Raw genomic sequence first — 13,185 nt, forward strand, 5'->3', positions numbered from 1 at the left:
CTTACAAACTGTGTGACCTTCAATATGTCACTTGAACTTTTCTGGGCCTTGGTATTCTCCTCTTTAAAAAGAAGGGGTTGATCTAGGTGTCTGATAAGGTTCCCTACAGTTCTAAATCTATGATCCCATAAAAGTTTTACAGGATGGGCAGGCCTGGAAGGGTTGCAATCTGTACCATAGGAAGGTACAACCTCATTGATGAGATCATAGATATACTTGAGCTCTTAAGGACCACCATCATCTCAGAGCTTTAATAAGGAAACCACATTGTAAATTGTAAATGGTAATAAAAATAAGAGCAATGATTATTTATACTATAATTTATCCTATAAGCTGTGGTTTATATTTAGAAACTTTTCCCAAGGGGCTCCCTTTACAGAATTTAGATGGAGCCAAACAACTTAGGAAAACTCTTTAAGACCATTCAAAATAAGCTTTATTGTTAACATGTTTTAAAAGAAGACTGAGAATCATGCAAATGTGGTTCCTTGTATTTTATAATCAGCAGAATCAATGAGAGAATGAACCCCCCAAAATATCGAACCATTCAGGTCATTGAGAGCTTCACTAGAATGACTTTTAAAAGCAAAAATAGAGAGTTGGATTAATTCTCTCTGGGTTAGAGGTTAGTTTGTCCTGTTTAAACCACTCACATGTACTTGGAAATTTGCATAAGGTTAGCTTTCTTTTCAAATGTTCTACTTTGTAGAAGTAGATTTTAGGTCTTACATGAGTTAAGTGGAAAACCAATAATGATAAGTGTGGTTAATGTTTATTCTTAGAAAAAATAATTAGGAATTTGTAGCATCTTTAATCCCTTAATTTGCACTACTATCGACCAGTAATTATGAACAATTTCAAGTATGTGAGGTGAGTGACACCATTTTAAACCTTGTTTCAGAGAGTACACTTCTCTGGACAGCAAGTAGATCACCCTGGTTAATGCCAAGATTAACCAGTAAATGATTCCATTTCTCAACAAATTGAGATGTACATGCTCTTTTCCATGACCTTGTTACAAAATGTCTCTCTTGTGCCCTCTCCCCACCCCCTACCAAATTCTTTGAGCAGTGAATAGGCACAAATCAGTTGTCATTCACAGTTCAGATGCAATGATGAGTTCATACATTTAAGTTCTGCAATTTAATTTGATTTTGCATTTGACTCATCTTGCATACTTAACTTTTATGAGATACTTTTTCTCATCTTCCTTGGCTCCTAAAGTAATTTGAAATAACTTATCTCAGAAATATCAAAATCATTTCTTGATTTATTCCTCATTTCCCTCTCACCCTCCCTTTGCTTTTCATGAATCTATTGTCAAAAGGGGAAGGGGAGGGAGTAGCTGATAGGGAGGGAGAGTGCTGACTGTATTCATTAATTAAGAGAAGAAGAGAAGTAATAGGACTTAGGACTTTAGACTTCAATTCATTCAACTCTATCGTCTCAACACCTGCCTCACTGCGGCTTAATTTTCTGAGTAATTTCCCAGGGGTGCCTCACAAATCACGCCACTCTCTATAGCCTGTTAGCTGTGTCATTTTGTTGGCTTGAGTGCTGTGGACATGTTACAGGTTGGTGAGGTTTTCTGTCTTTTCCTTAAAATTCTCTCTTGTGTTAAGATGCACTGATGCCCTTAGCTGTGGCTGGTCCTGCCCCTATATCCTTCCTCTTAAACTGAGATTACTCACTTCCAGTGCATTAGTGACCAGTTACTAGCACAAGAGGGTGAAGGAAAGTATAACTAGTCTGAATCACTTTCCTCTAGCAGGTCTGGCTGGGATAGGCAGTTTAGCAAATATAGCAGCACAGCTGCCTTTGAAATAGCAAAGGGTCCTCTGGGCATCTATTTGGAGATCATTTCCTTTGTGCACAAGGTCAGAGATGACAATTCTGGAGATGAAACAAATACATTCCAGGCCCCCTCCCTTGTATGCCACATTTACAGACACCTCCTTCTGCCTCAACATCATAGGGGGGAATGCCTTTTATTTGGAGTTGGCAGGACCCACATTTGGGCAGGAAGAAGACTCTATCTGTGCTCTTTCTGCAAGATGTGTGATTTGGAGGTGACTGCCTAGGATCTTCTGATGGGCTGTGCTTTGGGAAGAGGGTGGTGTGTGGTCTCCTGAGAGATAAAGGGGGTTTTATCAGCATCTCTTCGTTTGAGTCAGGAAATCAGATGCTCTGAAATTGGTTGAAACAGTCAGCAAGGCAGAGATTTCTGCCTGACATAATGAACCTTCAAAGCAGCCAAGCTGAATGACTGCTGTAATGAAGAATGGGAATCGTCTTTGAAGCAACCGGCAGCAATAGGTAGATGCTACCAGCAGCAGGCACATCTGGGTACAGAAAAAAGGACTTCTTGGAAGCAATCAGCTGTCAAAAAAGCAATAGTTTAAAGGCAAAGGACCTGAGTGGCCAATCCCCTCATTTTACAGAAGAGGAAACTGAAGTGGAGAGAGGTTACCTCATCTGCCCGAGGTCACCCAAATAGTATCAGAGGTGAGATCTGAAGTGAGATCCTCTGATTCCAGAAATCCTCGGCAAGGCGATGACCTCAATCAAGTGAGTTCACTTCAGCAGAGGTTCCCAAACAGTGGCTGGACTCTACATTCCAATCTAACTGCATGAGTAGTCGCTCTCTTCCCTCCTCATCCCATTTCCCCCAGCAGGCATCTGCAGAAGCCGTCTTGATGTCCTTCTTCAGTTCCACCTTTTCTGATCCTTATCTCCCTTCAAGTTTCTGTTCTGGTGTTACTTGCTCTCTATTGCTTTCCATGGTCCTCTCAGCTGAATGTGTTCCTATAGCACATTGTTTGGATTTTTCCTTGGCTCCCATCATTCTCAGCTTTGCATCATACTTAATGATGTACATGGTGTATCCCCTCCTACCTCTCCTCCACATTACTCAGTAAAACCTGAATGCCCTAAAGGCAGTAAAGATGTTATTTTTCATTTCATTTCTCTAATACCTTGTGCATATAGGATCATATACACGATTTCTTAGTTCATCAACATGGAGTCTACCAGCTTAGAATCTCCATTCACCATCACAGATGGAAACCCTTTATGACTTAGTAGATAAGTCCCAGAGAATCACCCATGCCACTGGGTTAAATGATTTGTCCAAGATCACAAAACTAGTTAGCGACAGAGGTGAGATTTGAACTACTCTCCCTGATTCAGCACTCTATGAACTAAGCCACACCTTTCATAAAGAAGATATATATATATTTCAATTGATTCATTAGATATGTGTGTCTTTTGGGGGCAGCTAGATGGCACAGTGGATAGAGCTTTGGTCCTGGAGTCAGAAAGCCTCATCTTTCTGGGTTCAGATCTGATTGCAGACACTTACTGTGTGACCCTGGGCAAGTCACTTAACCCTGCTTGCCTCAGTTTCCTCATCTGGAAAATGAGCTGGAGAAGGAAATGGCAAACCTCTCCAGTATCTTTGCCAAGAAAACACCAAATAGGGTTATGAAGAGTTAGACACTACTGAAAAACAAATAAACAAGAAAGATAGGTATTTTAATTCAACTAACATCCTTTAACCAAAGGATGTTGTAGAATAATGCCTTAGGTAGAGATTGGACTGGATCTTCTTTGAGGACTCTTTTATCTCTAATATGCCCTGATTCTGACATTTCTTTAACAATACAGACCCTATCCAAAGTGAAGACATTACATTGAGGTCTGGCAAAGCCACCATCCCCAAATTAAAGTCTCAACTCCAACCTCCTTTTGGATAGGTAGTGATTTTTGCCAACTATCAATCAGATACATTCTGGGTGTTGTTTCTTCTAGGGATGGAGAAGGACTTGTTCTGATCTACTCATACTCTGAAGTCTAGATAATCTTGTGTTATATTTGAGAAGCAACTGGCTGGAGTCAGAGAGTCACTTGGGTTGAAAAGCAGAGCATGGTGCCCTGTGGACTAAAGTAGACCATGTGGGGATTCAACTTTAAGCCTATGATTGGTAGCATTGTACTCTACTCCATGTCAATTATGCTAACCAGCCCAAAAGGCCCGGCCATATGGACTCATCATCTCTGCCCAATTTCTGGCTGAGTCAATCCATGCCTGAGACCATTTTTTATAGGCACAACCCTTCTCTCTTGCTCTTTGTCCCCATCTCTTGTGTGCCTTGCCTTTCAAACCCGCCATCTTTTACAAAAGCAAATATGTAAGTAACAAACTTCTGATGTGATAAATATTTCTGACCTTCCTTTTTACTACCTCTCATCAAAACCTTGTTAGGCACTTCTGTTGGACTTTTAATGAAACATCGGGTATTGTGGTGAACCATATCCCACTTCTAGACTAGATACAAGAAGACAGGTACTGATTTATCTCTATATCTCTATATCTATCTATCTATCTCTACCTCATCTATTTCTATCTCATCTATATATTTTATATATAATTATATATATATATCAATGTAGAGTAGAATAATACTCTACACAGGGTAGACACATTTGTTGGTTGGTTGAATCAATGTATGAATGAATGAATGAACTAATGAATGAACAACCGAATGAATGAATGAATAATAAAATAGGTATGTGGATTATTCCTGTGGTAACTATCTATAACATTGAAAAGTATTTAACTATATTGATATAATAATAACCCATTTGTGTAAGGATTCAAGTTGTTAGGATAAATTTTCCCATGCTTCATAATTGAGACAACCCATGATAAATCATGAGAAACTAATAATCCCAGTTGTACCCCACCTCTCAAACCCACTTTTCAACTTTCCTTCATGCACTGCTCCTCAAGGGTATGGGCTGTCTTGTTTGTTTATATTTGTATTACCAGACATTAGTGGTTTCTAGCATATAGTATTTCATACATTCTTAATTCTTCTCTCTTTTCACTTGGGTCTTTACCTGCTTTCCCTTATTCTCCCCCACATGTGATGGGGTGTGATCAAAAACCACAAAATCCTTTTTTCCATGTAATGAAGTGCAACATGAGACTTGAAAGCCTGTTATAATCAGAAGCACCTGAGCAGGGATGCTACCACCCCTCCACCCCCCCAAAAAGAGGAAGGGCCTGGTGATTCCACTTACCCACTTTTAAGTCTTTGGCCCCAGGTTTCCCTAATTGGTCCATTTGCGTGGGCCTAAAATGAGATTCCATTTTTGATAGGTTATCAGAGTGGATCTTCATTCAAGCACTTAAATCAGCAGAGTATTGGAGTGTGAGAGGTAGACAGAAGGGATAAATTGTTCCAGCCTGTTGGCCTCGTTGGGGTAGTTACCAAGGGATACCCACCACTAGTTACATGTTTATCCGCTTAGTTCTCATCTATGAAATGTATAGGAATTGCTAGATGATCATGGCTAAAGATTTGGCTTGATGTTTCCTGTGCCTATTCTACTCTCAAGGATCTTTCGTATTCAGTTGGAGATTTGGAGGAACTCTTCCCCTTTACCACTTCCTCTTTCTGATATCCCATGCATTTCCTTTGTAACAGAAGAACTCAAAGAGAAGCTGAAAGACTATGTGGACAAAGTGAATGCTCACAAGCCTGGCTTCATTAAGGTCGTCCGCCATAGCAAGCAAGAAGGCCTGATCCGTTCCCGTGTAAGCGGCTGGAGAGCAGCCACAGCTCCAGTGGTCGCTCTCTTTGATGCCCATGTGGAGTTCAATGTTGGCTGGTAGGTGCTGAGACTTCTATCACCCCTTTGCAGATGTCTGTGAAAGAACCTTGAAGGTACCATTGGCTTGAATTCTGATCCTTCCAAATTGGGGAGCGTGAGCTGGAGATGGTCCCTTTACTTAGCCAGTAAAGTGGATAAGTAGTGATGGCAGGATTGCTCATGGACAATGTGAATGTCAGGTTATGCAGAGATTCTCTTTGGGAAGAGAAAGGGCTACATTTACTGGAGTGGGTAGAATACCTAGGCTTTATCAGGTTGTGAGCTATGCTCTTGTAGAAAACATTTCTAATAAACACTTGCTCTTCTAAATTTGGGGTTCCTTATTATCTCCACATTGTATCAGATTGAAAGTTAATACTGATAGGAGGCAGAGTGATACAGTGGAAGCAGGATTGGATTCTGGACCTAGGTTCAAATCTCATTTCTGCAACTTACTCCCTATGAAGTATGATCATGGGCAAACTGACTGCTCATGGTTTCTAAGGGTTCTTTTAGCTCTAAATCTACAAATCTATAATTCTAGGATGATGATGGCATTGATAGCATGCTAGATTTGAAATCAGGAACGCTTGGGTTCAAATCTCGCCACAGCCACTTACTAGCCATGTGACTTTAGGCAAAGTCACTTCTACTCTCTGAACTTATTTCCTCATATATAAAACTCAGATAATCACACCCATAGTACTTGCCTCACAGGGCTGTGGTTAAGTTTGAAAGACATAATATATGTGAAGGATTTTGCAAACTTTAAATTGTCATATAAATGTCAACTATTACTACCATTAGAATAAATAGTATAGCAGTTCATACTTATATAGGGCATTTATATAGTGCCTACTATGTCTCAAGCACTACACTGAGCACTTTTTAAAAACAAATACCACAACAATCCTGGGAGGTAAGTGTTATTAGCATTTTCATTTTATAAACTGAAATATACAGAGATTAGGTGACTTGTCCAGCGTCATACAGTTAGTGAGTGTCTAAGGCTCAATTTGAACTCAGGTGCTCCTGACTCCAGGTCCAGTGTTCTATCCATTGTACCACCAGCTGGCTCCTGGAAATGCCAAGCAGGGACTTCACTTATGAAGTGAATTCTTCAACAAACCTATGAAGTAAGTAGTGAAAGTATTATTATCCCCATTTCGTAGATGAATAAGCTAAGACTTGGAAAGAGGGAATGACTTATCTAAGACCACATAGTTAAGGACTTTGAAACCTAAACTTGAACGCACTTCTGATTTCAAGTCCAGGGTGCTCTTTTTCCCATTAGACCACTCAAGAAACAGAAAGAAACAACAAGCCAAGTAGGTTCCTTCTGTGTTACAGACTAGACCTCGGCTTGCTTTCCCATAAATCAAGGAAAATTAAGATTGCAGCTAACAGTTTTTTATGATTAAAGTTCCTGCTTGGCATTTCCAGCCATTTACAAACCATTTTCATTGAATTTATGGTTGGGATAGGAGAGGGAATTAGATTATTTAAAGCTGATTTGAATAAACAATTATGCAGGAAATCTAATGCTAATGAGCAGAGGCCCTCTCCACAAACACATTAATCATTATGAGTCAACAGGTATCTTGAAGCTGCCATCAATGGGCCCCCAAATCTTATTCATCTTTGGGGCTGTTTATTACTGTTCCCAACCTATGTCTTGAGGATTGAAGGAGCAGGAGATAAGTAAACATAGAGAAAGGGTGGGGGAGAGATTATGAGAGAGAAACAGATTGAGAGAGAGAGAGAGAGAGAGAGAGAGAGAGACAGAGAGAGACAGAGGAATTGAGAGAGAAGTCTAGAGAAGAAAAGACATCATCAGGACAGATTACTGTCTTAAAATATCTGAAGGAATGGCCTATGGAAGTGGGGTTAGACTTGTTCTGCTTAGATACAAAAAAGGAGAGCGAGGACCAAGTGGGAGTGGTGCTGTGATATGATGAAAATCAGTTGGTTGTGGAGACAAAGGTCCTGGGTTTGAATCTCAATACTGTCACTTGTGTTATTTTGGCCAAGTCATTTTCTGTCTCGGTGGGCTTCGGTTTTCACATCTATAAAATGAAGGGACTAGACTATAAGATCTATGATGTCCCTTCTGGCTCTAAATCCATAGCCCTACAATCCTATAAAATATAGGGAAGCATACTTTGGTTCAATTTCTTGGTATTTCTGAGTCAAAAGGTATGCATAGTTTCATAATTTTGGGGGCACAGTTCCAAATTGTTTCCCAGAATGGCTGAACCAGTTCACAGCTCCACCAGTGCCTGTTTTCCCTCAGTCTATCCAACATTTTCCATTTACATTTTTTGTCATCTTTGCCACTCTGATGAATGTGAGGTGGAACCTCAGAGTTGCTTTAATTTGCATTTCTCTAATCATTAGTGAATTGGAGCATTTTTAGAAAAATATAGTTGTTGACAGATTAGATTTCTAAGGAGGAACCTCTTAACAATAAGAGCTCTTTAAAATGGAATGGATTGCCTTAGAAGGTAGTATTTTTCTATCACTGAAGGTATTCAACGAGAAATTTGGAAGATTAGTTGGCAGGGAGTTAGCAGAGGGTATTCATAAACAGGTATGGGTAGGAATCGATGACTTCTGTCCTTTCCAGCTCTAAGATTTGGTGATTTTATGTATATCACACAGTAACCACTAACAAAAAGAAATTTCTTTGGGTCCCAGTGTCTTCCATCAGGATGACAAGACACACTCACACTTAAGTGTTTCTCTGTCCTCAACAGGGCAGCCAGGTGGCACAGTGGGTAGAGTGTGGGGCCTGAAGTCATGAAGATTCCTCTTTCTGAGTTCAAATCCAGTCTCAGACACTAGCTGTGTGACCCTGAGCAAGTCACAATTCTATTTGCCTCAGTTTTCTCATATGTAAAATAAGGTGGAGAAGGAAATGAATGGCGAACCACTCCAGTATCTTTGCCAAGAAAATCCCAAAAGAGGTGACAAAGAGTAAGAAATGACTGAAAAAAACTGAACAGCAAACACCCCTCAATGATGTATTGTGAATTTGTTCAAAACCAAAGCTAAAATTTAGTCATTTCTATGGAAGATAAAGTTTTCTTCTTCCCTTTCTTGAGAGCAATAATTATTCTTATTTTTATTTAGAAGAAGGTAGAAAAGGAGAATCAGAGCTGGATTGGTTAACCTTGGTTAGCATGAAGTAAAGATTCTAGGCTATTCTAACACCCTAGCCTTGGACCTTGCTTTAGGGAACTTTCCAGGGTGAAGGGAACTTTCATATAATTATTAAAAAATGAATGTTTGTATCTGTTTCGTGGATTATATATTTTTAAAAATACATTTTTAAACATAGTAAAACATGAATGGAAATGGGGAGATTGTTCTAATTTTTCAGAAAGAGAATAGTTTAGAATCTGAAGGCCAGTGAGATTGACTCATTTCCTATGAAAGGGATGGTTTTAAAGATATAGAAAGGGAAGCAATGATCACTCACAGGCAAAGTGGTTTCATCAAGCACTGATTATGCCAGACTAACCTGAGTCTTTCTTTTGAAGAAGTTACTGGATCAGGGGAAGGCCATACATATAATAATCATGAACATTCATAAAGTATTTGACAAAGTCTTTCGTATTATACTCATGACAAGTTGGAAAGATGTGGGCTAGATGATAAATACAGATAGGTGGATTTGGAACTGGCTGGATGTTGGGCCCAAATAGTAATTATTAATATATTAATACAGAAAGGTCAATTTTATTTCCATATGAAGATAAGTTTCTTAATAATTAAAGCTGTCCTATAGTGAAATGAGTAGGTTTGGGGAAGATGGGTCTTCAAGCAAACCTTAGAAGAGAATTTGTCCATTTTATAATAAAGGAGGTTGATGCTTCTGGGCCTAGGTGGCCTCTGACACCCATCCGATTCTTATAATTCTGTAAAATTCCTTCTTCTTGCTCCTGAGGGATTCTCTAAGCTTGTTTTTATGACATTTCCAGGGTTCCATTACACCTAGCCTTTGCCCGGGTGAAGAAGGGTATTGTTACTCTGGATATGTTTCGCAATTTTTTTCCTGGTCTATCTTGGAAGCAGTAGCTATCTCTCTGCCTTCTTCCCTCTCCCAGGGCAGAACCTGTGCTCACCAGGATAAAAGAAAACCGGAAGCGGATCATTTCTCCATCCTTCGACAATATCAAATATGATAATTTTGAGATTGAAGAGTATCCCCTGGCTGCACAAGGCTTTGACTGGGAGCTGTGGTGTCGCTATTTAAATCCTCCCAAGTCCTGGTGGAAGTTGGAGAATTCAACTGCTCCAATAAGGTATGTGCTGGTGCTGATGGCTCTCTCACCCTTCTGATGTATAAGCCTGGCCTAAGTGAACAGGTTATCTGTTTCCACTTCACTCCTGCAGGCCATTTGGCCTCTGGCCCACATCTATCCCTTCCCACTGGCTAGCCTGCTCTCATCCATCAATTCTACTCTCAGCTAGGGAGATAAAGGAAATATAAGAGAGTTGGCCCAGGACCCTATGGGCCTCCCCCAGAATAAAACAACTGAAATTTCACCAACAGAAAATGGCGCTTCCAGCTGCCTCTCAAGGTCCCAAATCATGTCAGCCATTTCTATCTTTTGTGTTGTCAACTGGAAAATACAATATATTGGACTGGGTAGATTTGGCTTCTTGTGAGTCAAAACCCATGACAAAATTAAGCCTGACAAGACAGTTACTATGTTCTTCATTAATAGGGACTCATGTTATCATTACCTAAGTTGTGGTCTGATAGCTTAACAGCATATTTTTTAAAAATATCATCATGATGCACAACTCCTAAGAGGCATATTGGGAGAGGTCCTGGACTCCTTGTCACTGGTACTTCATGTATGGCTTTGGACAAATCACTTTCCTCTTTAGATCCTCAATTTTTTCATCTAGATAATGGTAATAGTAATATTTATATGACCTCTGTCCCACCCAGCAAAGAATTTAAAGTACAAAAAGTTCTTTGTAATCATAACATTCTACATTATTATTCATTTTGACTCACAAAACATTTATTAGGTTTCTGAAACCTCACAGGATGACTTAGGGTTCATGGCTTCAATTTTTTGAGGATTACTCCTTAGCCCCAAGTCACTCTGATTCACATAGATTGGCCAACAATGGGTCCCAACACAAGGGCTCAGAGTGAGTACAAATAACAATTGCTTCTCTTTCAGGTAGAAACTCTGAGGGCCTTCCCCTCCCAGACTTTTCCTTCCTTCCTTCCTTCCTCCCTTCCTTCCTTCCTTCCTTCCTTCCTTCCTTCCTTCCTTCCTTCCTTCCTTCCTTCCTTCCTTCCTTCCTTCCTTCCTTCCTTCCTTCCTTCCCTCCTTCCCTCCTTCCTTGTTCTCTCTCTCCTCCTCTTTTTCTCCTCCATTTATGTATTTGTTTATTACTGAAACCTGGGAAAGTCCTTAGCTTAAAAAGGCCAAGGTCTCCCACTGCATCCAGAATCATCTCCAGTCATCCTAATGAATATCTTGTCACTGGACCCAAATGACTCTGGAAAAGAGTGACTTTGCACAGCCTCCCTCACTTAAATCCAATTTATTTCAAGTCATGACATAACCTCCTGATGTCATGGTCCTCTTCGAGAAAGAAGGACAAACAACAACTATGTGCAATAATGGGCAGCTAGGTAGTGAAGCAGATAGTGCATCAGGTATGCTCATGCTCTGTTTTCCCTCTCTTTCCCTTCCCCCTCTCTCTCCCCTACCCCTCTCTCCTCTCTCCCTCTCTCCCACACTATATTTGATGCTAGAGATATAAAGGCACAACTGCAATATTTCCTGCCCTCAAGGAGCATATATTCTACTGAAAGGATATAATATATGCATAAATAAGTAAATATAAAATGTATAAACAGTTAACACAAAATTAGCCACGACTTTGGTTCACCTTTCACTTCTGGTACATACTGGCTGTGTAACCCTGACTGAGTCACTGAGTCACTGAGGCAGCTTGGTGGAACGTGATGTATCACTGGGCTTGGAGTCTGGAAGATCTGAGTTCCAAACTGTCCTCAGACACTTCCACACTGTGTGACCTCAAATGGGTCATTTAACCTCACTTTCTTTAGCTATAAAATGGAGATAATAATAGTTCTTCTCCATGAGGATTCTTGTAAGGATAAAATAAGAAAATATTAGGAAAGCCCAGGGCAAAACTTAAGACATTACCTAAGTCCTTGTTATTGTTAATTACTATTAACCTCTTAGTAATCTAGGCAGCTTTCTAAGGCTCTTAGTTGCAGAGATGGTGCCACCCTGTATTGGTGAAGGGAATTGCCTAAGCTGGAAGTTTCCTTTAAAAATAAAGCTACAGATCAAGTCTCTCTCTTATTACCTACAATATACTTAGCTATGTACATGTTGCAATGCCAAAGTAGAATGGAAGGTCCTTCCTGGTAGGAAGAGTTTCTTTTCATCTTTGCATTTCCAGTGCCTGGCATAGTGTGTTGTGTATAGTAAGTACTTCATAAATGCTTGTGGAATGAAATTGGATTGGGTCGAGTTATGTAAAACAACTCATTTCTTCAGAGTGGTGGCAGCTAGAATTGAAATCACCATCATACCAGCTGAGAAAGACCACCATGATCATGGCTCCACCCATATGTAGACAAGATCCAAGATAGAGAGACTTTCACTCAGATAAAATCAATTCTCACAGCTGATACAAACCCTAGAAGCTGGCAAGATGGGAACTAAGCTAGAAATCTTGATGCCCCTTTCTTTTTATTTTATTTTATTTTCCCAATTACATGTAAAGATATTGTTTTTGAGTTCCAAGTTTTTCTCCCACCTTCCCTTCCCTCCTCCTTCCCCAGGCCAGCAAGCAATTTGATATAGGTAATACATTGCAATCATGTTAAACATATTTCCACATTAGTCATGTTGTAAGAGAAGAATAAAAACAAAAGGGAAAAAATACCTCAAGAAAGACTAAACAAGGGCCAGCTAGATGGCGCAGTGGATAAAGCACCAGCCCTGGATTCAGGAGGATCTGAGTTCAAATCCAGCCTCAGACACTTGACAAAAGCTGTGTGACCCTGGGCAAGTCACTTAACCCTCACTTTCCCACAAAAAAGAAAGAATAAACAAGAACAATAGCAAAAAAGAAACAACAGAAGTGAAACTATCCCTTTTCTTTTTTTGAACAGGCTTATTGATGCTTTGAAAAACATCATGGCCACTTCCCTGTCACTCCCCCTTATTCATTTTATCTATCCATCAGTTGTTGCTCATTCATTTTTCAGTTCTGTCTGACGCTTCATGACCCCTTTTGGGATTTTCTTGGCAAAGATGCTGGTGTGGTTTGCCATTTCCTGCTCCATTTCATTTGACAGATAAGGAAATTGAAGCAAACAGGGTTAAGTGACTTAGAGTTTCACAGCTAGTAAGTATCTGAGCCTGGATTTGAACTCAGGAAGATGAGTCTTCCTGACTCTAGGCCTGCCACTCTATTCACTGTACTACCCAGCTGCCTGAAATAACAACAAAT

At 40.0% G+C, this 13,185-nt stretch overlaps 1 protein-coding gene across 1 annotated transcript in view; it reads left to right on the plus strand.

Annotated features, from left to right (window-relative positions):
- The window catches only part of GALNT18 (polypeptide N-acetylgalactosaminyltransferase 18), a 475,154-nt gene that overhangs the window by 319,733 nt on the left and 142,236 nt on the right, over positions 1-13,185 (plus strand). Inside the window, 2 exon segments of the mRNA XM_043969506.1 lie at positions 5,493-5,676; positions 9,768-9,965. Coding sequence (XP_043825441.1) covers positions 5,493-5,676; positions 9,768-9,965 — 382 coding nt within the window.

This window comes from Dromiciops gliroides, chromosome 6 (assembly GCF_019393635.1).
Source record: "Dromiciops gliroides isolate mDroGli1 chromosome 6, mDroGli1.pri, whole genome shotgun sequence".
Classification (NCBI taxonomy): Eukaryota; Metazoa; Chordata; class Mammalia; order Microbiotheria; family Microbiotheriidae; genus Dromiciops; species Dromiciops gliroides.